Source organism: Hyperolius riggenbachi, chromosome 8 (assembly GCF_040937935.1).
Source record: "Hyperolius riggenbachi isolate aHypRig1 chromosome 8, aHypRig1.pri, whole genome shotgun sequence".
Taxonomy (NCBI): Eukaryota; Metazoa; Chordata; class Amphibia; order Anura; family Hyperoliidae; genus Hyperolius; species Hyperolius riggenbachi.
This window is the reverse complement of record NC_090653.1, coordinates 134,951,868-134,978,411: the sequence shown is the minus strand read 5'-3', so window position 1 is coordinate 134,978,411 and position 26,544 is coordinate 134,951,868. Positions and strand designations below refer to the sequence as shown.

Sequence of the window (26,544 nt, the reverse complement as noted above, 5' to 3'; positions counted from 1 at the left end):
TGCATGCGCAGAACGAGCGCAATCGTTTGCGCATGCGTGCGCCCGCGAAATGCTTTGCATATTGCGCAACGCCATAAGCCGCCGAACCGGAAGAGAGCACATAAGTCCAAGGGACCGTCCGCGCGTGCGCACACGGGACCGAACTCGGGGAGTACGTCGGAGCCTGGTGAGGTGAGTGTGACACCTGGCCAGAAAATACATGCAATCATGTGGAAGATTTGACCAGAAAATACATGCAATCATGTGGCCGACCTGGCCAGAAAACACTGCAATCATGTAGCAGACCTGGCCAGAACAGTAGATACACCTGCTAATATAAATTTTAAAAAAACATTTACTCACCTGAAGCAACAACAGACCTCCTGTCCCGGCCTCCATCCGGCGCGCAGCTCCCACGATCTTCTGCCGCCAGCCAGCAACTGAAACTCCCGCGCTGAGGGAGGGCTATGGGAAAATGGTGCCCGAAGCCCTGCACTGCAGACTCAAAGTCTCCAGAGCAGGGCTTCAGACGCCATTTTACTGTAGCCCTGCTCTGCCGCTGCCAGAGCTGCGGGCTGCTGCTGTCAGTGAACTGCCATGGCGTATTAGCCAGTTTACGCTGGGGGGTGCTTTAGGGGTACTTGGAGAATTTTAGGAGGTGCTTCAGCACCCCCTGGCGCTGCCACTGCCCCAGTATAGCTAATATATTTGCCCCCAATATAGCTAGTATAGCTGCCCTCAGTGTAGGTAATATAGTTGCCCCAGTATAGCTAGTATAGTTGCCCCAGTATAGCTAGTATAGTTGCCCCCAGTATAGCTAGTATAGTTGCCCCAGTATAGCTAGTACAGTTGCCCCCAATATAGCTAGTACAGTTGCCCCCAAAATAGCTAGTATAGTTGCCCCCAATATAGCTAGTATAGTTGCCCCAGTATTGCTAGTATAGTTGCCCCAGTATAGCTAGTATAGTTGCCCAAGTATAGCTAGTATAGTTGCCCCAGTATAGCTAGTATAGTTGCCCCAGTATAGCTAGTATAGTTGCCCCCAGTATAGCTAGTACAATTGCCCCCAGTATAGCTAGTACAGTTGCCCCCAGTATAGCTAGTACAGTTGCCCCCAGTGTAGCTTGTACAGTTTCCCCCAGTATAGCTGCCCCCAGTGAAGCTAGTATAGTTGCCCCCAGTGAAACTAGTTGCCCCCAATGAAGTTAGTATAGTTGCCCCTAGTATAGCTAGCATAGTTGCCCCCAGTATAGCTAGTATAGTTGTCCCCATTATAGCTAGTTTAGTTGCCCCCAGTATAGCTAGTTTAGTTGCCCCCAGTATAGCTAGTACAGTTGCCCCAGTATAGATGCCCCAGGAGGGAGGAAGCAGCGCTAGAAGGAGGAGCAGTGGGGGCTGCGGTGGGGAGGGGGGAAATATCCCCCCTCCCTCACCTGGGACCCCTCCTTCTGCCTCTCTCCCCCTCCATAGATTACCGGCGGCAAGTGCGGGCTCGGCGGCGGGGAGACATGCACAGAATTACTCACCTCATTTCCGCGATCCAAGCGGAAGCACAGTGGGCGGCATTGAAGGCGGAGATCTGTGACTACATGATGCTGCCAGCGCTTGGAACGCGGAAGTGGTGAATAATTCTGCGCATGTCTCCTGGCCGCCGAGCCTGCACTTGCCGCCGGTAATCTATGGAGGGGGAGAGAGGCAGAAGGAGGGGTCCCAGGTGAAGGAGGGGGGATATGTCCCCCCCTCCCCACCGCTGCCCCCACTGCCCCTCCTTCTAGCGCTGCTTCCCCCTCCTGTTCTGCTGCTGTGGGGGGTCGTGGCGACACCCCCCTAGCTGTCCGTCACCTGGTGCGCCACGCCCCCCTGCGCTCTATTGTAGGAACGCCACTGTATAGAACTATACTGAGTGGATTTTTATCAGTTTTCAGGTGTGGGGACTGCAGCCCCATTACCTCAGTTATAGCTCACCCAGATGGAGGTTTCTGACCTTTTTCTGAATGTTTAGCTCATTTATGTAATTTACTAGTCCTTTCTATATATATGTATTTCTAATAAAGCAGTTGTTTATTTTTTCATGCACCCAAGAGCCAATCCTCTTTTATTTCTTCATTCATTCATTCATTCATTTATGTTGGCAATGTGCATGAAAAAAATCATGTTATTCTAATGATTAATGATGCCAGTTTTTTCCCATCTGTCTGCTGTTCCTTTACATTGAGCCCTTTATTTACATTATTTTTAACATTGGTATTCGTGGCTCCGGTTTTTGTCTGGGCCAAAAAATGGAGCCACAGATATGTTTTAAAGCAAGTGTGAACCGACCCTAAAGGAAACACCTGCCTGTCTCTGTGCAGGTGTGCAGAGGTGTATGAATCACAAGACTGCCTGTACATAATTACAACTTTTGAGGCATAGAAAGGTTGCATTATCTTCTAATATACTACTATGTACTAAATACTATGTAAATATACAGAGTATCAGTAATGGAAGGAATTCCATCGAATGACAAATCCTGCATTATAGATATACCAGGCATTTGTTATTTATTTTTCAATGAAACAAATACTTACACATTTTGCATGGAGACATTATATAAATGCACATCCATCATATAAGTAAGTATGGAAATCCTATAAAGCCTAGAGTGCTAATGACTTACCTCCAGTGCAGATTTTTCCATTTGCAAACCAGCAGTAAGAGTCTGATTTTGGGGAGACTCCATTCGGAAAGTGAATGGGTCTTCCCATATATCTGACCATATCCGTATCCATATCCACAACATAGGTTCTGTAGAGCTCGCAGGTCTTTACATCTGTGTCCAGGATGACATAGTCTGTGAATCCATTGCCACTCATATCTGTCCTAATCCATTGGTTAAATCCATAAAATTGCATGTTCTTTGAGTGTTTCACTAAGCTAGAGCCGGATACCCAAGAATGGTGATTCCTGCTGTTGTTCATGGCATGCGCAGTAAAATAGATTGCATTGTATATGGTTCCAAAGAGAGGAGACACCTAAAAAGGCAAAATTCAGCAATGATTAAGCATATCCATGGTTCTTTTAAATCTCCCCATTATGAAGAAAACAGTATAGCTATATTTGTCTTCACTGCCACAACTCAGCTAGCAGTACATGAATAAGTCTGGAGTCCCCACATGACCCTCATCTAACATGTATAAGACTCGCAGAAGTCTCTCAGCAGGTGCTCTCACTTCATACTCTGTATTACCACCTGCTGAAAACTGCACCTCATATACAGTCACTAGAAAAAGAAAATACACTTTCAGTTGAAAGTTACTGCATATTAGGACATCTAGTATAATAATAATTCCCAAGCTGTCTGCTGTATGTGTGTGGGTCTGTCTGCACCAGACACGCCCCCTCTTGGGCTGTGATTGGCCACCAAAATTGGCTGTGGTGCTGATTGTATGGCATGTGTGTGCAGGATGGCATGTGCAATGTCCAGAGAGATGGGGCAATGCACTTCTGCTCCATGCAGTGTAGCATGCGCCACCAGCTAGTAATAAAATATTTTTTAGTATTTAGCAGGTTCTAAAATTATTTAACTCAAATCTTAGGTGTAAAACAACACAAAGTTTGATTGCCAGCACCTGACTGCTACTTACCCTCTTAATTCCCATGGAAATGGTAAAAGTGTACATAATTTTCCAACTCACACTTTGTTTAATAAATAATGCCTTGTGGTAATATGTCTTGTGTTGTTTTTATATCAGTGTGCGAAACAGCGGAAAAGCTGCTGCATGTTTTAGCAGCAAGGCGGCTGATTCCGCGTCTGATGCGGCGGTTTGTCCGCGTCAGCATGCGTCTGGTTTGTCTGGAGCTGGTGGTGCCCATGGACAGGGTGGCGTGGGGGCCGCCGCATGTTCTGACGGCAAAGCGGCGGATTCCGCGTCCAGTGCGGCGGGTTCCCCGCAACAACATGCATCTGGGTTAGCTGGACCTAGTAGTGCACACAGATGGGAGAGCTTTGCGTGCGCGCGCCGCTAGACAGGCTCTTTATACCAATAGGAGGAAGATCAGCTGATCGGGACGGTCAGCTGATTCATGCTCAGCTATTGATTGGTTGATGGGAGCTGGGCAGCGCTGTGGGGTGCGTTACTATATAAATCTCTTGCTGTTCAGTTGCTGGTTGTCTGGCGTTGCAAATGCTTATGTGTTAGCACTCAGACCTTAGTCAGATCCCCAGTGTGGTGGAACCAGGAGGACCTGGGAATCCACACTTAGCCAGTTACTGTATATCATCTGTATTAATCTCTAGCATAGTTCCAGGGTGTTGAGATCACAGCCCTCACACCCCAGACTAGGAATACTGTATATCATCTGTATTATTCTCTAGCATAGTTCCAGGGTGTTGAGATCACGGCCCTCACACCCCAGACTAGGAATACTGTATACCATATGTGTTATTCTCTAGCATAGTTCCAGGGTGTTGAGATCACGGACCTCACACCTCAGACTAGGCCTTGTTCTGATATCTGTTATGACCTGAAGCTTTCCTGACTATACTTCTGATCTCTGATTTGGTACCTTGCATATCTGATACTCTGTTGCCGACCCGGCCTGTCTGACCTTCTGGCTGTCACCCTCCGCAGGGTGTCCAGCCTTTCCGCAGGGGTCCCCTGCTCTTCAGAGGGGACACTGCTCCTTCTCAGTCAGGGACTCCCTCTCCAGGTGTCCTTGACTGCAGTAGAGTCTGCTCTACTTATTGGACCACCTGCTACCCCGGTGGTCCAAAGGTTACTGTTGCACCAAAACACTTACACACTCAGGTGTCTAGAGGTTAGACATATTTGATTATTGGCGATTCTGCAGATTCCCAATAATCAGGTATATCTGTATTCTTGGGGATACTGCAGATCGTCAAGAATCAGATTCTCTTTCTGGTTGCTGACACCTATCGTTACAATCAGGTTGTATTTACATTGTATAAAGACCTGCTAATTACCCAGATCATTTTTTTTTCATTCTAACCTAAAGCAAAACCATAGGACTGAAAAGGAAAAGGAATACTTTTTTTCCTCTTGACTTTAATCATGCAGACAAGGAGAACATGCCTAGCCTAATGTTTTATTAACATGACTTTTCATCAATAGTAAAGGAGAATATAGGACTTTACTACTACTCATACAATTTCCAAATTGAATGTTTAGTGCAGCCAATCGGTGGTGTAACTAAGGAGCTTGGGGCCCCAGTGCGAGTTTTACACGGGGCCCCAAGCATTCTATTGATATGGAGCCCCAAAACCTTCCAAGCTGCAGTGTCAGAGGGGTGTGATCAGAATAAGAAAATATCTTGTTAATGATTACCACTATGCAATGCTCAGGTAGAGGTGCTCATTACCAGCATAGCACCAATGCAAAGCTAATAAGATGGATGAAGGAGAGCCCCTAGTGGGCCCCTCTGGCCCAAGGGCACTATTGCACCTGCAGCCAATCCAGAGATATTGTCTTTGGAAAAGTCAGTCACATGACCCAGAGATCTGTGCACAAAGTGAGGAGCAGCGCAGTACCCTGTTTTGCCTGCTGGTGGCAGTGTGTGTGCCTACGTGCGGCATTGAAGAAGGAGACCTGGAGGCACACAGCACTTCCAAAGCCTGGACCGCGGAAGCAGAGGTGAGTACTTCCTTCCCCGCCAGCTGCTGCTTACTGACATTTCCCGCCCGCTGCCACTCTCAAGCTGCTCTGGAGAGGGAGCGGGGAAGGGGAGCCCTGGGCAGAGCCTAAGGAGTGAAGGAGATACCGAGCTAGCACGTGGATTTTAATATGCGCATTAAGATTGGAAATTTGTAAGTGCACTATATTTTATATATTTTAACAATAAAAACGGAGTTACGCCATGTCCAGGATTGTCTGAGTTATAGGAGCTGTGCTTCTGGGGAAAAAGTTCCATCTGTGGATTGCATGAAAAGCTTTTATGCTGGTCTGTGCTAGGTCAGCGTTGACATTTGGTGAGAGGCTTGGTTACATATTTGGTGAAGGCATGCTGGGTGCTTAAAGAGAGTCTGAAGCGAGAATAAATCTCGCTTCAGACCTCATAGATAGCAGGGGCATGTGTGCCCCTGCTAAAACGCAGCTATCCCGCGGCTTAACGGGGGTCCCTTCACCCCCAAATCCCCTCTGTACAGCGGGCGGGGGAGCGCTTCCGCATTGAGGCAGGGCTAACCGCCGCAGCCCTGCCCCACGCGCGTCTGTCAGACGCGTATCTCCGCCTCTCCCCCGCCCCTCTCAGTCTTCCTTCACTGAGAGGGGCGGGGGAGAGGCGGCGATGCGCGTCTGATAGACGCGACTAGAGGTAGGGCTGCAGCCGTTAGCCCTGCCTCCAGGAAAAGAAGATTTACGACCAAGTCTACGACCAAGGTTTGCGGGGGTGGGTTTGGGGGTGAAGGGACCCCCGTTTAGCCGCGGGATAGCGGCGTTTTAGCAGGGGCACATATGCCCCTGCTAACTATGAGCTATGAAGCGAGATTTATTCTCGTTTCAGAGTCTCTTTAATAGGAGTCTGGGCAGAGGCGTATCTAGGCAATATAGCGCCCATGGCAAACACTGAGATTGCGCCCCCCCCCCCCAACCAAGTAGTCACATGCCTCCAGATTAGTAGTAGTTTTTATTAAGTAGTTACACACCTCCAGATGCAATAATTCAGTAACCAGGTGCCTGACAATAAGCATTACAGTCAGGGGCATCAAGATCAAATAATTAGGTAGCCAAGTGCGGCAGAAGTTAGATTGTAAGCTCTTCTTGCACAGCCAGCCCAATCCCCCCCCCCCCCCTCCCCCCTCCCCACACAAGGTATACCTGCACCCCTGTAACAGAATTAGCAAATGCGTTGCAGATGACAAATGATTCCGATGAAAAATCACAACTAAATGATATCCCTGTGATGGTAAATTAGATGAGACAACAGAGTCTAACAGCATCTAATTCTGGAAATCCTGCTACTCTAACATCGTCACTCCACTAATGCCAAGCATTGCTTCATACAAGAGTCCCAGAAATCAGCCTCCTGTGATGTAAAGGAAACCTGCCTATATTGAGCAGAATAGTGAACTGTGAATAATAAAACGTGATTCTGTAATATTATACATTGTTATTATACCACCAAAAGTGTGGATGGAATCACACAAGCAAATTACAAGGAAAACAAGAGGCCCTGTAGTGACATATAGTAGAATGCAGTAAAGAGGTCCTGTAGTGACATACAGCAGAATGCAGTAAAGAGGCCCTGTAGTGACAGAGTAGAAAGCAGTAAAAAGGGCCCTGTAGTGACATATAGCAGAATGCAGTAAAGAGGCCCTGTAGTGACATAGAAGAATGCAGTAAAGAGGCCCTGTAGTGACATAGAAGAATGCAGTAAAGAGGCCCTGTAGTGACATAGAAGAATGCAGTAAAGAGGCCCTGTAGTGACATATAGCAGAATGCAGTAAAAAGGGCTCTGTAGTGACATATAGCAGAATGCAGTAAAGAGGCCCTGTAGTGACATAGAAGAATGCAGTAAAAAGGCCCTGTAGTGACATAGAAGAATGCAGTAAAGAGGTCCTGTAGTGACATAGAAGAATGCAGTAAAGAGGTCCTGTAGTGACATAGCAGAATGCAGTAAAGAGGTCCTGTAGTGACATATAGCAGAATGCAGTAAAGAGGTCCGTATAGAGACATATAGCAGAATGCATTAAAGAGGCCTTGTAGTGACATATAGCAGAATGCAGTAAAGAGGCCCTGTAGTGACATATAGAAGAATGCAGTAAATAGGCCCTGTAGTGACATATAGCAGAATGCAGTAAAGAGGCTCTGTAGTGACATATAGCAGAATGCAGTAAAGAGGCCCTGTAGTGACATATAGCAGAATGCAGTAAAGAGGCCCTGTAGTGACGTATAGCAGAATGCAGTAAAGAGGCCCTGTAGTGACATACAGTAGAATGCAGTAAAGAGGCCCTGTAGTGACATATAGCAGAATGCAGTAAAGAGGCCCTGTGGTGACATATAGTAGAATGCAGTAAGGAGGCCCTGTAGTGACATATAGCAGAATGCAGTAAAGAGGCCCTGTGGTGACATATAGTAGAATGCAGTAAAGAGGCCCTGTAGTGACATATAGCAGAATGCAGTAAAGAGGCCCTGTAGTGACATATAGTAGAATGCAGTAAAGAGGCCCTGTAGTGACATATAGCAGAATGCAGTAAAGAGGCCCTGTGGTGACATATAGCAGAATGCAGTAAAGAGGCCCTGTAGTGACATATAGCAGAATGCAGTAAAGAGGCCCTGTGGTGACATATAGCAGAATGCAGTAAAGAGGCCCTGTAGTGACATACAGTAGAATGCAGTAAAGAGGCCCTGTGGTGACATATAGCAGAATGCAGTAAAGAGGCCCTGTGGTGACATATAGCAGAATGCAGTAAAGATGCCCTGTGGTGACATATAGCAGAATGCAGTAAAGAGGCCCTGTAGTGACATATAGCAGAATGCAGTAAAGAGGCCCTGTGGTGACATATAGCAGAATGCAGTAAAGAGGCCCTGTAGTGACATATAGCAGAATGCAGTAAAGAGGCCCTGTGGTGACATATAGCAGAATGCAGTAAAGAGGCCCTGTGGTGACATACAGCAGAATGCAGCAGGGGTTAGATTATAAGGAGGAGGGGTGAAGTGCTCACCTCTACCACTGACATTCCCGGCTCTCTGTTCCTGGACCTGGCTTAGAGTTAGATGTTCGCCACCTCCGCATCTTGTGCGTTCCTCCCATGCTAGATGCCTCCGGTGGCCGGTCTTCCGCGCCCCCGCCCGCCGGCTCTCTGTCCCTGCTGTCTAACTTTAGTTTAGCAGCAAGAGGCGAGACAGAGAGGGCGCACACTTCCCATCCGGTGCGCTTCCAATGCAGGAAGTGGTTGATGACGTCACTTCCGCATGTGACGCGACGGTGTATGGAGTGTGCCCTCTCTGTCTCGCCTCTTGCCGCTAAAGTAAAGTCTGACAGCAGGGACAGAGAGCCGGTGGGCGGGGGCGCGGAAGACCGGAGGCAGCATGGGAGGGAAGCGCAAGATGCGGAGGTGGGAAGGAACGGGGGAGGGGGCGCGGGGGACCGGAGGCATAGTAGAAGAGCGGCAAGGATGCAGAGGTGGCAGGCAGCATGGGGGCAGGCATGGCGCCCATGGTGTGCTGGCGCCCATGGCACTAGCCATGCCTGCACCCCTCTAGATCCGCCACTGAGTCTGGGAGCACTGGTGGTGTGCAGTGTGAAATCATCATACTGTATCACACTATTGCTGTGTAACTCTTTCTATGTTTACATCAGGTATTTAAGACCTGTGCAAGGAAAGCACAAGATCTTACACTGGCAAGGCCACAAACTAATTTGCTGATCTATACTCTTCGGCCATCTGATCTGGTAAGCGTATATGGTTACTGTTTAACGAAGGTGTTGCGAAGAAAATACTGTCAAGGAGTATATATGGGACTTTGTCAACTCTGTGAATTAGAGACTTTTAAATTTGAGTGTTACATGTTGTCATTTTTATATTGAGAAGTGGATATCACTATTTTTAGATGTGCAAGTTGTGTGTACCACTACCCCTTCTTAAATGTGAATGTTGTTGAGCACCACACCTCTTTGCATACCTACTGTTTATTATATAGAGATACACACTCTTTAGGCAGCAGGCGATCCAATTTAGAACTGTGGACTATATGATGATTTGATACAATTATTGTATTTGTTGTTTGGTGAGAAGCGTACAGTCCCCTTGATTCTTGAACAAAAGGGGATACATGGCAGTGCCTGCAAGCCAGATAACTAGAGATTAGGGTGTTTGGGTGTTGGGGGCCCTGGGGCGCATCTTAGTCTAATAGCAATCAGTGTGTGACGGCTGGAGTGGGAGGGATGGAGGGGCACACTTTGGGTGCTGGAGGACCTTGTTCCAGCTCTGATTAAAGGACATTCATGGCTATAATTACTATTTTAATTCCTGGTCGTATTGATACAGGGATCTTATCTGGTTGTCATCTGGTAGTGGGAGGAATTTTTTTTCCCTTTTAAGGCTAATTGGCCAAAGCCCTGTAAGGTTTTGTTCCCCTTCCTCTGGATAAATTGGGAAATGTTTCGGGGACACTGATGCACCAATTTTAATTTATTTTACCTTTATTTTGACCAAATCTGCTACTTTAGCTCAAAGAATAATTATTTCCGAAATTCAAACTCAAGTGACTTTTCAACAAATACCGTATTTTGCGGACTATAAGACGCACTTTTCCTCCCCGAAAAGTGGGGAGAAAAAGTTACTGCGTCTTATAGTCCGAATGTAACAGTCCTACCTACCCTGGTGTTTGTTTCCTTGTGTAGTAAATGAGGTCCGCAGCGGGCGGCAGCAGCGTGATCCAGAGTGTTAAGCGGCATAGCAGCAGCTGCTGTAATTGTCCACATTGCTGGTCCTTTGATCTTAATCTCGCCGAGCGTGCTCCGCAGCAGCGTGATCCACAATGTTTCTATGCTGCACAGGAGAAGCCTCTGTATTCATCCACAATGCTGCTATGCCGCATAGAAACATTGTGGATCGCGCTGCTGCAGAGCAAGCTGGGCGAGATTTAGATCAAAGGACCAGCATTGTGGATAAATACAGCGGCTGCTGCTATGCCGCTTAGGAACACGGAGGATCGCGATGCAGCGGAGCATGCTGGGCGAGATTAAGATCAAAGGACCAGCATTGTGGATAAATACAGCAGCTTCTCCTATGCCGCTTAGTAACATGGAGGACCGCGCTGCTGTGGGGCATACTGGGCAAGATTAAAATCAAAGGGCCAGCTATGAGGATAATTACAGCAGCTGCTGCTATGCCTCCTAGAAACACCGTGGATCATGCTGGTGCTTCTGCTGCCACCCCACTGTGCACCTCATTAGGATAATTTACACAGCATGGACACCCAGACTGGACCCAGCTACTGCCACCCAGGCTGGTGAGATCTCCTTTAATGTAATTGTATTGGTTACTTAATTTAAGGGGGCGGGGGGAAGTGGGGAGGGGGGATGTGTAGTAGTGTAGTGCAGTGTAGCTGGTAGGGGGGGGAGTGGGGGGAAGCAGGGGTTTGTGTAGTGTAGTGCAGTGTAGCTGAGGGGCAGCAGGGGTTAGTGAAGTGTAGTTTAATATAGTTTGTGGGGGCAGCAGGGGTTAGTGCAGGGGCGTAACTAGAAATCACTGGGCCCCCCTGCAAATATTTGGATGCCCCCCCCCCCCCCATAGGTGCCAAATAATCGTAATGGGGCAGCGTTTCACTGTAAATTAATTGTAAAGTGGGCAGCATTTCACCAGACAATCAGAATGTGGGGCAGAAAATCGTAATGTGGGCAGAGTTCACCAGAAAATCGTAATGTGGGCCAGAAAATCATAATGTGGGCAGAGTTCACCAGAAAATCGTAATGTGGGCAGCAGTTACCAGAAAATTGTAACGTGGCAGCAGTCACCAGAAAATTGTAACGTGGGCAGCAGTCACCAGAAAATTGTAACGTGGGCAGCAGTCACCAAAAAATTGTAACGTGGGCAGCAGTCACCAGAAAATTGTAACGTGGACAGCATTCACCAGACAATCGTAATGTGGGCAGCGTTCACCAGAATATCGTAATGTGGGCCAGAAAATCGTAATGTAGGCATCGTTCACCAGAAAATCGTAATGTGGACAGCGTTCACCAGAAAATCGTAACGTGGGCAGAGTTCACCAGACAATCGTAATGTGGGCAGCGTTCACCAGAATATCGTAATGTGGGCCAGAAAATCGTAATGTGGGCAGAGTTCACCAGAAAATCGTAATGTGGGCAGCGTTCACCAGAAAATCGTAACATGGACAGCATTCACCAGACAATCGTAACGTGGGCAGTGTTCACCAGAAAATCGTAATGTGGGCCAGAAAATCGTAATGTGGGCAGAGTTCACCAGAAAATCACAATGTGGGCAGCAGTCACCAGAAAATCCTAATGTGGGCAGCAGTCACCAGAAAATCGCAATGTGGGCAGCAGTCACCAGAAAATCGTAACGTGAGCAGCAGTCACCAGAAAATTGTAACGTGGACAACATTCACCAGACAATCGTAATGTGGGCAGCGTTCACCAGAGTATCGTAATGTGGGACAGAAAATCGTAATGTGGGCAGAGTTCACCAGAAAATCGTAATGTGGACAGCGTTCACCAGAAAATCGTACTGTGGACAGCATTCACCAGACAATCGTAACGTGGGCAGTGTTCACCAAAAAATCGTAATGTGCGCCAGAAAATCGTAATGTGGGCAGAGTTCACCAGAAAATCGCAATGTGGGCAGCAGACACCAGAAAATCGCAATGTGGGCAGCAGTCACCAGAAAATACTAATGTGGGCAGCAGGCACTAGAAAATTGTAATGTGGGCAGTAGGCACTAGAAAATCGTAATGTAAGCAGCAGGCACTAGACGGCAAGATGGCTGCCGAAGCCCTGTACTGGAGACACAAATAGTCTCCAGTGCAGGGCTTCATTGGCAGCCATCTTGCCGTAGCCCTGCTGTGATATACAATTTCCCTAGTCTGGGGTGTGAGGTCCGTGGTCTCTACACCCTGGAACTATGCTAGAGAATAACACAGATGATAATACAGTGAACTGGCTAAGTGTGGATTCCCAGGTCCTCGTGGTTCCACCACACTGAAGGATCTGACTAAGGTCTGAGTGCTAACGCATAGGTATTCGCAACGCCAGACAACCAGCAACTGAACAGCAAGAGATATATATAGTAAAGCGCTCCACAGCGCCACCCAGCTCCCATCAACCAATCACCTGCTGAGCTGGGATCAGCTGACCGCCTCGATCAGCTGACCCTTCTCCTATCGGCATAAAGAGCCTGTCTAGCGGCGCGCGCGCGCGTAGCTCTCCATCTGTGTGCACTACTAGGTCCAGGCAAACCAGAAGCATGTTGCTGCGGGGCGGTTTCTCCGCAATCCGTCACAGTACCCCCCGAGGAGTGGACTCCGGACACTCTCCACCAGGCTTCCCAGGATGTAAGTCATGGAACTCTTTCTTTAATTCTTCTGCATGCATGCGACAATCTGGCACCCAAGATCTCTCCTCTATGCCATATCCCTTCCAGTGGACCAAATACTGCACAGAATTCTGCACCAGGCGAGAATCCAGAATCTTTTCAATCTCATACTCTGGTTGGTCATCCACCAACACAGGGGGGGGGGGGGAGAGGAATCCACCTGTACTGTTGGTTTTTACAGGGACACATGAAATGATCTCACACCTTTCATACTGTCTGGGAGATCAACAGCATACGTGACATTATTAATTTTCTTGGCCACTGGAAAAAGACCTATAAACTTAGGGCCCAGCTTGGGTGACAATTGCTTTAAAGCCAAGTGACGAGTGGAAACTCCACTCAATAGATCAATGTTTATCTGCTTGCTTCTTCTGGGTTTGGAAAGCTTTCCCTAGGTTCCTTTTAACCATTCCCCAAATCTCTTTCAGGGCCCTTTGCCATTCCTCTAGAGCTGGAAACGGGGTAGGTGCAACCGGCAAGGGAGCAAACTTAGGTGATCTCCCTGACACCACCTGGAATGGGGAGAACCCAGAAGAAGAGCTCTTCAGGTTGTTGTGCGCAAACTCTGCGAACGGCAAAAACTTTACCCAATCGGTTTGCGCATCAGCAACATAACACCTGAGAGATTGCTCCAGAGATTGATTAACTCTCTCGGTCTGACCGTTGGTCTGTGGGTGATAGCCTGATGAGAACGCGAGTTCCATGTCTAATTGATGGCAAAAGGCCCTCCAAAATTTTGAAACAAATTGGACTCCCCGATCTGACACTACATTTTCCGGAATGCCATGCAGCCGGACAGGGCCGGGCCGAGGCATAGGCTGGAGAGGCTCCAGCCTCAGGGCGCAGTGTAGGAGGGGGCGCACAATTCATTCAGCTTTCATTCCTAATTGTATATGAAGCAGAAAGAAATAAGAAAAGGGGATACATTGCAGTGACTGCAAGCCAGATAACTAGATATTAAGGTGTTGGGGAGGTTGTGGGCCCTGTGGCCCTCTTAGTCTAACAGCAATCAGTGAGTGACAGCTGGGATGGGAGGGGTGGAGGGGCGCACTTTGGTGTCTCAGCCTTGGGTGCTGGAGGACCTTGTCCCTGCTCTGCAGCCGGAAGATGTGTTGGATGAAGAGATTAGCCAATTCCTGGGCCGAGGGGAGTCCTTTCAGAGGGACAAAGTGTGCCATCTTACTGAAACGGTCCACTACCACCCAAATGACCGACTTGCCTTCAGACCAAGGGAGTTCCCCCACAAAATCCATGGAAATATGAGTCCAGGGTTCATTGGGGACTGGCAAGGACTGTAAAGTGCCAACGGGGGCCTGACGAGAGGGCTTACTCCTCGCGCATACTGCACACTCTCTTACAAACTCCTTACAATCTGTAGCCAAAGTAGGCCACCAGGCACATCTAGCTAATAGAACCTGAGTTCTGGTGGCTCCAGGATGACCAGCATTTTTGTGAGAATGAAAGAATTGTAGGATTTGTAAGCAGAAAGGTAGTGGTACAAACATGACCCTCTCAGGCTTCCCCTCTGGAACATCCTGTTGGTAGGGACAAGTGGTTGTCCAATCTCTCCATGTCTCAGTGGCCGCCAAAACTACCTTTGGGGGTAGGATGGTCTCAGGGTTTGCAGGCTGCACTGACTCGGGCTCAAAACACCTGGAGAGAGCATCGGCCTTGACATTCTTACTTCCGGGAGTATACATGATTACAAATCTAAATCTAAGTCTCTTAGCCCCCTCAATATACTCCAAATTTTTGTGATCTGTGTAAACTGTGATAATGTGTTCTGCACCCTCTAACCAGTGTCGCCATTCCTCAAAAGCTAATTTGATAGCCAAGAGCTCACGATTGATGATGTCATAGTTTTTCTCGGCGGGTGAAAATCTGCAAGAAAAGTAGGCACATGGGTGCAGCTTGCCCTGCAAGCCTGACTCCTGAGACAACATAGCTCCCACCCCCACCTCTGAGGCATCAACCTCCACGATGAAGGGGAAGGCGACATCAACATGCCTAAGTATCGGGGCAGAACAAAACAGTTTTTTAACCACTTAAGGACTGCAGTCATAAAACCCCTTTAGGACCAGAGCCTTTTTTTCCATTCAGACCACTGCAGCTTTCACGGTTTATTGCTCGGTCATACAACCTACCACCTAAATGAATTTTACCTCCTTTTCTTCTCTCTAATATAGCTTTCTTTTGGTGCTATTTGATTGCTCCTGCGATTTTTACTTTTTATTATATTCATCAAAAAAGACATGAATTTTGGCAAAAAATGATTTTTTTAACTTTCTGTGCTGACATTTTTCAAATAAAGTAAAATTTCTGTATACATGCAGCGCGAAAAATGTGGACAAACATGTTTTTGATTAAAAAAAACCCATTCAGTGTATATTTATTGGTTTGGGTAAAAGCTATAGCGTTTACAAACTATGGTGCAAAAAGTGAATTTTCCTATTTTGAAGCATCTCCGACTTTTCTGAGCACCTGTCATGTTTCATGAGGTGCTAAAATTCCAGGATAGTATAAATATCCCCCAAATGACCCCATTTTGGAAAGAAGACATCCCAAAGTATTCACTGAGAGGCATGGTGAGTTCATAGAAGATTTTATTTTTTGTCACAAGTTAGCGGAAAATGACATTTTGTGACAAAAAAAAGGAAAAAAAAATTTCCATTTCTTCTAACTTGCGACAAAAAAAAATGAAATCTGCCACGGACTCACTATGCTCCTCTCTGAATACCTTGAAGTGTCTACTTTCCAAAATGGGGTCATTTATGGGGTGTGTTTACTGTCCTGGCATCTTGGGGGTGCTAAATTGTAAGCACCCCTGTAAAGCCTAAAGGTGCTCATTGCACTTAGGGCCCCTTAGCGCAGTTAGGCTGCAAAAAAGTGCCACACATGTGGTATCGCCGTACTCAGGAGAAGTAGTATAATGTGTTTTGGGGTGTATTTTTACACATACCCATGCTGGGTGGGAGAAATATCTCTGTAAATCACAATTTTTTGATTTTTTTACACACAATTGTCCATTTACAGAGATATTTCTCCCAATCAGCATGGGTATGTGTAAAAATACACCCCGAAACACATCATACTACTTCTCCTGAGTACGGCGATACCACATGTGTGGCACTTTTTTGCACCCCAACTGCGCTAAGGGGCCCAAAGTCCAATGAGTACCTTTAGGATTTCACAGGACATTTTACGACATTTGGTTTCAAGACTACTCCTCACGGTTTAGGGCCCCTAAAATCCCAGGGCAGTATAGGAACCCCACAAGTGACCCCATTTTAGAAAGAAGACACCCAAAGGTATTCCGTTAGGAGTATGGTGAGTTCATAGAAGATTTTATTTTTTTGTCACAAGTTAGCGGAAATTGATTTTAATTGTTTTTTTTCACAAAGTGTCATTTTCCGCTAACTTGTGACAAAAAATAAAATCTTCTATGAACTCACCATACTCCTAACTGAATACCTTGGGATGTCTTCTTTCTAAAATGGGGTCACTAGTGGGGTTCCTATACTGCCCTGGGATTTTAGGGGCCCTAAACCGTGAGGAGTAGTCTTGAAACCAAATTTCGCAAAATGACCTGTGAAATCCTAAAGGTACTCATTGGACTTTGGGCCCCTTAGTGCAGTAAGGGTGCAAAAAAGTGCCACACATGAGGTATCGCTGTACTCAGGAGAAGTAGTATAATTTGTTTTGCGGTGTATTTTTACACATACCCATGCTGGGTGGGAGAAATATCTCTGTAAATGGACAATTGTGTGTAAAAAAATTAAAAAATTGTGATTTACAGAGATATTTCTCCCACCCAACATGGGTATGTGTAAAAATACACCCCAAAACACATTATACTACTTCTCCTGAGTACGGCGATACCACATGTGTGGCACTTTTTTGCACCCCAACTGCGCTAAGGGGCCCAAAGTCCAATGAGTACCTTTAGGATTTCACAGGTCATTTTGCAAAATTTGGCTTCAAGACTACTCCTCACGGTTTAGGGCCCCTAAAATGCCAGGGCAGTATAGGAACCCCACAAGTGACCCCATTTTAGAAAGAAGACACCCCAAGGTATTCAGTTAGGAGTATGGTGAGTTCATAGAAGATTTTATTTTTTGTCACAAGTTAGCGGAAAATGACACTTTGTGAAAAAAAACAATTAAAATCAATTTCCGCTAACTTGTGACAAAAAAATAAAATCTTCTATGAACTCACCATACTCCTAACTAAATACCTTGGGGTGTCTTCTTTCTAAAATGGGGTCACTTGTGGGGTTCCTATACTGCCCTGGGATTTTAGGGGCCCTAAACCGTGAGGAGTAGTCTTGAAACCAAATGTCGCAAAATGACCTGTGAAATCTTAAAGGTACTCATTGGACTTTGGGCCCCTTAGCGCAGTTAGGGTGCAAAAAAGTGCCACACATGAGGTATCCCCGTACTCAGGAGAAGTAGTATAATTTGTTTTGCGGTGTATTTTTACACATACCCATGCTGGGTGGGAGAAATATCTCTGTAAATGGACAATTGTGTGTAAAAAAATTAAAAAATTGTGATTTACAGAGATATTTCTCCCACCCAGCATGGGTATGTGTAAAATACACCCCAAAACACATGTGTGACACTTTTTTAGCAGCCTAGTTGCGCAAAGGGGCCCAAAGTCCAATGAGCACCTTTAGGCTTTACAGGGGTGCTCACAATTTAGCAACCCCCCCACATGCCAGGACCGTGAACAAACCCCACAAATGACCCCATTTTGGAAAGAAGACACCCCAAGGTATTCCATGAGGGGCATGGTGAGTTCATAGAAAAAAAAATGTTTGTCATAAGTGAGCGGAAAATGACATTTTGTGAAAAAAACATACAACAATTTCTGCTAACTTGTGACAAAAAATAAAATATTCTATGAACTCACCATGCACCTCACGGAATACTTTGGGGTGTCCTCTTTCCAAAATGGCATCATTCGTGGGGTCTGTCCTGGCATTTTAGGGTCTCTGCAATCATTACATGTATGGCCAGTATTAGGAGTTTCTGCTATACTCCTTATTTTGGGCATACGGGTAATGCACTCTGGGCTGAAAGGAAAAATGACAGTCAATCAATCAATCAATGTGGATGAAAAAATATCTGCCAAAAAAATGTGAAAAAAAAGAGGGGAAGGCGTCTGCCAGGACATAGGAGCTGCCACCCAAAAACGTCCACCCACTCAGCTCGTATGCCCTGGCAAAGCCGATTTATCCATTCACACCGATCGATGTGGATGAACAAATCATTGCCAGAGTTCTTTTTTGATACAAAGTGCTTGCCAAAGCATAGGAGCTCCAACACCACCCCTCAGCTCATATGCCTCGGCAAACGTATCTTTTTTACTGCAGAGGAGAAATCTCGTCCTGCAGCGCTGCATGCACCGACTTGTGTGTAATCTGACAGACACACAATGCTTCTGTCAGGATGCACCATCAGTGCTGCAGCTGGTTGGTCGGTCGGTCGGTCCACCTGGAAGGGTAAAGGATGGAAAAAAGAGAGAAAAACACACACACAAAAAACAAGCAAGCAGCAAAGCAATAACTTCATTAACATCAACTTTTATAAACTTTAATGAACATTTTTAACCCAAACATTAACATTGGGAACCAAACATTAACTTTTTTGCTTACCTGTTTTTTTTATTTGTGTTTTTTTTCTTACCTTTCTGAGGACAAACCTCTCGTCCCCCATGGGACAATATGCAAAGTGCAAATCGCACAGAGATGTGGCGAAGTACATTATGCACTTTGTCCCAAGTGAAAGGAGAGGTTTCTGGCAGCACTGTGTATTAGGGTCTCTGAAAACCTGATGTCTGGGTTCACACTGCATATTGGCGTATCTGGTGGGTCGCGCGCACCGCATCGCCCCAAACAGACCTTCAGAGAATACCGCTAGAGTAGCATTCGACAGTAATCGCATTCGGCCTAGTAAGTAACTGCGTCGCCGTAGACTAACATGACTTCCGGGCCGACCCAAATTGCCACAGAAGCCACCCAGTAACGTAGGCATGCACTAGCGTTAAGTCAAGCACTTCCGGCGTAGGGGGGGGACCGCAAAGTGTGACTTTCGCTAGGCAATTTTCCCTAACGCATCACGCCAGTGTGAAATAGCACAGAGACCCTTGTGTGCCTACTGCTATGTTTGGAGTTCCCTACTCTCTAAAAGTGTATCTGCTCATGATACCTCTGGAAACACTCCCCTAGGCATAGACCAGGCTGGTCAGGACACATGGGACAAAACAGAGGTGTCACGCCTTGTTCCAGCCCTGCTGCAGACACGACAACGTTTTCTTGGGGTGCGTTGATTTGGGCCACTCGGAATGGGAAAGGCGTAGTGCCTTTCATGCAGCCGGCTAACTGCATTTTGGGGTTGGGCCACGGCACCTCCTGGATACAGGAGTTCCATAACGATGTCTTCCTGGAATTTAAGGAACGCTCCAGTTCTCCCAGCCTTACTGTAGAGAACAAAGCTGTTGTAAATACCCAATTGAATTAGATAAACAGACACTTTTTTATACCAGCGTCTGGTTTTGCGGGAAACTAAATAGGGCCCTAACATCTGGTCATTGAAGTCCACCCCTCCCATGTAAGCATTATAGTCGTGGACGGCGAGGGGTTTTTCAGTGACCTCAGTTGCCCGTTGAATTTGGACTGTCGTGTCTGTGTGAATGGTGGACAGAAGGTAAACGTCCCTCTTGTCCTTCCATTTCACCGCGAGCAGGTCATCTGTACACAAGGCAGCCCTCTCCCCCCGTGCAAGCCGGGTACTAACGAGCCGTTGGGGGAAGCCCCGGCGACTAGGCCGCACGGTGCCACAGCAGCGGATCCCTTCTATCTTTAAATGCTGATAGAGGGCCACACTTGTGTAGAAGTTGTCCACATAAAGATGGTACCCCTCCTGGAACAAAGGTGACACCAAGTCCCACACAATCTTGCCACTGCTCCCCAGGTAGTCAGGGCATCCGACCGGCTCCAATTTTGAGTCTTTTCCCTCATAGACCCTAAAACCATAAGTATAGCCTGTGGCTCTTTCACAGAGCTTATACAATTTCACCCCATACCGGGCGCGCTTGCTTGGGATGTACTGTTTGATGCCAAGGCGCCCGGTAAAATGTATGAGGGACTCGTCTACACAAATGTGCTGTTCAGGGGTATAAGCATCTGCAAATTTTGATGACATGTGGTCTATGAGGGGCCGAATTTTGTGGAGCCGTTCATAAGCAGGGTGGTCACTCCGATGACAGGTTGTGTTGTCATTGAAGTGCAGGAAGCGCAGGATCATCTCAAACCGTGTCCTGGACATGACAGCAGAGAACATGGGCAGGTGATATATTGGGCGCGTAGACCAATAAGACCGCAATACATTCAATTTGACTAGACCCATGTTAAGGAGAAGGCCCAAAAAAGTTTTAAGTTCGGAAACTTGGAGTGGTTTCCACCGGTAAGCCTGGGAATAGTACTTATCCGGGTTGTCGGTGATGTATTGTGTGGCATAACGGTTGGTCTAAGCCACAATTAAGTCGTAGAGATCCTCGGTGAAGAACAGATGAAAAAAGTCTAGGGCCGTTACTAGATTATCTGTCTCCACCTGGACTCCAGACTGGGCGGTGAAAGGGGGCAGTACGGGTGCGGCGGAACCAGGGGATTGCCAATTGGGATTTGCCAGCACCTCTGGAAGACTATGGGTAGTACGGGCCCGTTTTCTTGGTGGCTGCGACTCGGGTCTTAATGCACGTGCCACCGAACCAGTTTCAACTTCCCTTCTGGTGCTCACCACTTCACCAGGGTCTACGGAAGTACTGGTGCCAGGTCCAGGAGATGCTGCGCTGCTGGTGTATGCCTCACCATGAAACCTCAGACCAGCGCTAGCACCACTCTGTTGCCCTTGAGGCAGATCCTGCGCCACCTGCGGTCCAGTGACATGGGGTGTGGTACGCCTGGCTCTAGCCGGGACCTCAACCTCGTTATCGCTATCGGTCAGCGAGCCACTGCTGTCCACAGGTTCGTACTCTGACCCAGAAGATTCGTCGGATGAGATGTCCCAATCGTCCTCATCCGACTGGGCCATGTACCTGAGAACCTCATCATCGGAATACCCCTTTCTTGCCATGGTGGGCTGCTAAATTTAGGGGGTATTCCTCTGAGACTACCCAGGAAAAAGAGCACCTACCTAGCAAAAGGGAGTACTTGCGGAGCAGAAAGCTGTGGTCACTGAGTTTTGGAAAAAAAAATCAAAACTGATCTTTACAGTGCCACAGCTATTGTACAGTGTTTTTTGCAGTGATCAGAAAAAAAATTCTGTCACTGCGGTGGGGCGGGCTGAACGCAAGTGCAGGCGAACGATCAGGCCTGATCGGCAAACACTGCGTTTTTAGTGGATCCTAATGACCCCAATATAGATCTGTGTGCGATCAGTAATGATCACTTACAGATACTATATAGTACCAATGCTGATTAGCGACAGTGATGACGCTAATCAGCGACTAATTAGTGACTGTGGTGCGGTGGGCTGAGCGCTAACTGACACTAACACAGGGGCCTAGCTAACTGGCCTAACTGTTAACACTAGTGATACTAAAAACACTTTTTTTAGATCACTAGGATAGTGACCGGCGGCGGGGGGGGGGGGGGGGGGGATCAGGGGGCAATCAGACAGCAATGGGGGCAATCAGAAACAATCACAGACAATCAGAGGGCAATCAAGGCAATTACAACACAATTAGAGCCAATAAGAGTGATTAGAGGGCAATCACAGCCAGTCAGCGCAATCAAAGCCAATCGCGGGGCAATCGAAGCCAATCACAATACAATCGAAAACCAATCACGGGACAATCGAAAACCAATCACGGGACAATCGAAGCCAATCACGGGACAATCGAAAACCAATCACAGCACAATCGAAGCCAATCACGGGACAATCGAAGCCAATCACAGGACAATCAAAGCCAATCGCGGGACAATCGAAGCCAATCACAGCACAATCAAAGCCAATCACAGGACAATCAAAAAACAATCACGGGACAATCTAAGTCAGTCACAGGGCAATTGAGACAATTGGAGCCAATCAAAGCACAATCAAGCGTTACAGACAGGAGATTAGATATACACAATGGCAGGGGGGTGATCTAGGGCAGGGTGGAGTGATCAGAGGGAGATATAAGGACAGGGGGGAGGGTGGTCAGGAGCCTGCAGTGACAGGTGGTGACGGGGTGATTGATAGGTGATCGGTAGGTAATTACAGAGGAGAAAATAAGCAAGCAATGCACTGGCGGGGGGTCTGTGGGCGATCTGAGGGTTCGGGTGGGTGATTGGGTGCCCGCAAGGGGCAGATTAGGGTCTAATCTGATGGGTAGCAGTGACAGGGGGTGACGGAGTGATTGATAGGTGATCAGAAGGTAATTACAGGGTAGAATATATGCAAGCAATGCACTGGCAAGTTGATCAGAGGGGGTCTCAGGGCAATCTGAGGGGGTGGGCGGATGATTGGGTGCCCAAAAGGAGCAGATTAGGGACTGATCTGATGGGTAGCAGTGACAGGTAGTGACAGGGGGTGATTGATGGGTGATTGATGGGTGATCAGTAGGTGTTTAGAGGAGAGAAAAGATGTAAACAATGCACTTGGTAGGTGTTATGAGGGTGGGCCTGTGGGCGATCTGAGCGTGTGGGTGGGTGATCAGATGCCCGCAAAGGGCAGGTTAGGGTCTAATCTGATGGGTGGCAGTGACAGGTGATGACAGGGGGTGATCGATGGGTGATTGACAGGTGATTGACAGGTGATTACAGAGAATAGCTGTATACAGTACACGGGGGGGGGGGAGGTCTGGGGGGGGGGGTCTGGGGAGGATCTGAGGGTGTGGGGGGGGTGATCAGGCGCCCCCAGGGGGAAGTTTAGGACCTGATCTAAAAGATAGTGTTGACAGTTAGTGACAGGGGGTGATTGATAGGTGATTAGGGGGGTGATTGGGTGCAAACAGTGCTGTCAGGGGGTGGGCAGGGGGGGGTCTGATGGGTGCTGTGGGCGATTAGTGTGCAGGGGGGGCAGGATCAGTGTGTGTGTGTTCCAACTCACAGTGCTGCCTTCCTCTCTGGTGGTCGATCGAGCGCTGTGACCACCAGGGGGGAGGCAGCGTGTATAATACGCTTTGTTTACCTAACAAAGCGTATTATACACTTTCAATTGGCCATTTCAAAAAGTTGCAACCCGCCGGCGCTGCTGATTGGCCGGCGGGTTGACGTCACATGTGGGCGGAGCCTAATGCCAGCGATGCGCGCGCAGTCCGCGCGCGCGATCGCCCGCAATCCCCTCCCCCAGGACCCGACGCCATTCTGCGTTACGTGGTCCTGGGGCTGCCACTTTGCCGCCGCCAATATGAAGTAGGCGGTCGGCAAGTGGTTAAGGTTGAAAAGGCCGCATGAGCCTCCGGTGACCAGTGATGAGTGTCAGCCCCTTTTCTGGTGAGACTGGTGAGAGGGGAGATGATGGTAGAGTACCCCTTAATGAACCTTCTGTAGTAATTGGCAAACCCCAGGAATCTCTGAAGTGCCTTCAGCCCCACAGGCTGAGGCCACTCCAGGACAGCAGAAACTTTCCCTGGGTCCATCAAGAGACCAGAAGTGGAGATAATGTACCCTAAGAAGGCTACTGACTCTACCTCAAAGAGGCATTTCTCCAGTTTGGCATAAAGTTGATTCTGTTTTAACTTCTTTAATACCCATCTGACATGCTGGCGATGTTCAGATAGATTGGACGAAAAGATTAGTATGTCGTCCAAGTAGACCAGAACAAACTTCTCCAACACCTCCCTGAACACCTCATTAATTAACTCCTGGAAACGGCCGGTGCATTGCACAACCCGAAGGGCATCACCAGGTACTCGTAATGCCCGTCGGGTGTGTTAAAGGCCGTCTTCCATTCGTCACCATCCCTGATGCGGACTAGATTGTATGTACCCCTGAGATCTAGCTTGGAAAAAATCTTGGCGTTGGTCACTTGCGTGAACAAATCGTCAATCAATGGCAAAGGGTAGCGGTTTTTCACTGTGATCTTATTTAGGCCTCAATAATCAATACAAGGACGGAGGCCTCCGTCTTTTTTCTTTGCAAAAAAGAAACCTGCCCCCGCTGGTGAACGAGAGGGACGAATGAACCCTTTCGCCAAGTTTTCCCTGATGTATTCCTGCATAGCTAGTTTCTCTGGCCCAGACAGGTTATAAAGATGACCTCTGGGCGGCATACAACCAGATCTCAGATCGATGGGACAATCGAAGGCACAATGGGGGGAAGTTTGTCCGCTGACTTGGGGCAGAAAACGTCAGCAAATTCTGCGTATTGTCTCGGTACACCTTCAACCTGAATGTTGGTATTACCCAAGGTTACTTTCGCTAAACAATGATGATAACAATGGGATGACCAGCTCGTTAGCTGACCTGACCCCCAGTCTATCTGAGGTGAGTGAATTTGTAACCAGGGCATGCCAAGAATGATGGTAGAGGTTGCCATATGCAAAACCAGAAATTGCAAATTCTCCCCATGTAATACCCCCACATTGAGTTGCAAACTTGGAGTACGGGATAAGGGTTGTCTACTCTGCAGAGGAGAGTCATCTACAGCAGTGACCAGGATCGGTTGATCCAAGGGGAGCATGGGTATTCCTAATTTTTTTAGCAAACTCGTAATCTATAAAATTAGCTGCTGAACCGGAATCAATCAAAGCTTCAGTGGAGACAGTCTGATTTTCCCATGTGACAGAACAGGGAAGTAGCAGACGATTGTTATGTAGAGGTAAAAACTGCGCGCCTAGGGTATTACCTCTAACTACTCCTAGGCAGCAGCGTTTCCCGACTTCCTGGGACAATTCTGCACTCTATGACCCTCCTCTGCACAGTATAAACAGAGCTGATCTGTCTTCCTGCGATTTCTCTCTGACCGTGTCAATTTAGACTGACCTATTTGCATTCGTTCAGGTGGCGGTGAGGCAGGTGGAGGAGTGGCATATCTGATCTGATAGGAAGTGGCATATCTGATCCTGTCCATACCACGGGTTTGTTTCTGATACCGTACCCGACGATCAACCTGTACTGCCAAAGAGATTGCTTCCTCAATGGTTTTTGGTTCAGGGTATCCCAACATCAATTCAGAGACTGTGTCTGACAACCCTGATAGAAAACAATCCAGCAACGCAAAAGCCCCCCACCTAGATGACACCGACCACTTCCTGAACTCAGCTGCATAAACCTCAACTGAATCCTTGCCTTGGCGCAAGGTCTTCAACTTCCGTTCAGCGGTAGAGGCAATGTCTGGATCATCATAAATTATGGCCATGGATTTAAAAAACTCCTCAACTGACCTGAGTGCTTCATGCCCTGATGCTAAGTTATACGCCCAGGTTTGAGCATTCCCTGAGAGTAAGGTTTTAATAAAGATAATTCTCTGTGCCTCTGTTCCTGACAGGTTAGGCCTCAATTCAAAATATGACATTACATGATTCTTAAAATTCTGAAAGTCAGATCTATGGCCAGAAAACTTTTCGGGTACAGACATTCTTAAGTCTGTGACTGGAGAGGATCGCACTGAATTTACAGTCGTCTGAAGGACTTGTAGTGACCCAGATAAAGCAGAGATCTGGGCCTGCTGCCCGTCCATCACTTTGATGAGATTTTCCACCGAGGTGGTGAGTGTGTCAAGACGACTGTTAAGTGCGTCCATTTTGTTTTGGTCTGGCGTTCTGTAACGATGGCTGTCAGCAACCAGAGAGAATCTGATTATTGGCGATCTGCAGTTTCCCCAATAATACAGATTTATACCTGATTATGGATGATCTGCAGAATCACCAATAATACAGATATAGTACTAACCTCTAGACACCTGAAGCGTGTAAGTGTTTGGTGTAACAGTAGGAATTGAACCACCGGGGTAGCAGGTGGTCCAATAAGTAGAGAAGACTCTACTGCAGTCAAGGGCTCCAGGAGGGGGAGTCCTTGACTGGATTTGCGGCAGGGCCCCCTCTAAAGAACAGGGGACCCCTGCAGGACGACTGAGCCCCCAAAGGTTGGGTGACAGTCAGAAGAGTCGGGCAGGCCGGGTCGGCAACACACAGACAGATAAAGTACAGAGACAGGAGACAGATTCGGTAACCAGGGACAGGCAGGATCGGCAACAGTAGATCAGGTGTGCGAAGGTACCGAATCAGAAAACAGAAGAGAAGTCAGGAGAGATACAATTCATAAACCGATATCCTATAATGCCTAGTCTAGAGTGTGAGGTCCATGGTCTCACACACAAGGACTAGTCTAAGGAATAACACAGATGATATACAATATTCCTAGTCTGGGGCCGGGCCGAGGCATAGGCTGGAGAGGCTCCAGCCTCAGGGCGCAGTGTAGGAGGGGGCGCACAATTCATTCAGCTGTCATTCCTAATTGTGTATGAAGCACAAAGAAATAAGAAAAAGGAATACATAGCAGTGACTGCAAGCCAGATAACTAGAGAT

At 47.5% G+C, this 26,544-nt stretch overlaps 1 protein-coding gene across 4 annotated transcripts in view; it reads right to left on the bottom strand.

Moving 5' to 3' along the window:
* Positions 1-26,544, bottom strand: part of GUCY2F (guanylate cyclase 2F, retinal) — a 296,029-nt gene that overhangs the window by 134,336 nt on the left and 135,149 nt on the right. For all 4 annotated transcript variants that reach the window (XM_068251134.1, XM_068251132.1, XM_068251135.1 and 1 more), the window contains one exon: positions 2,636-2,990. In XM_068251134.1, the coding sequence (XP_068107235.1) occupies positions 2,636-2,990 (355 nt within the window). The remainder of the gene's footprint in view (positions 1-2,635; positions 2,991-26,544) is intronic.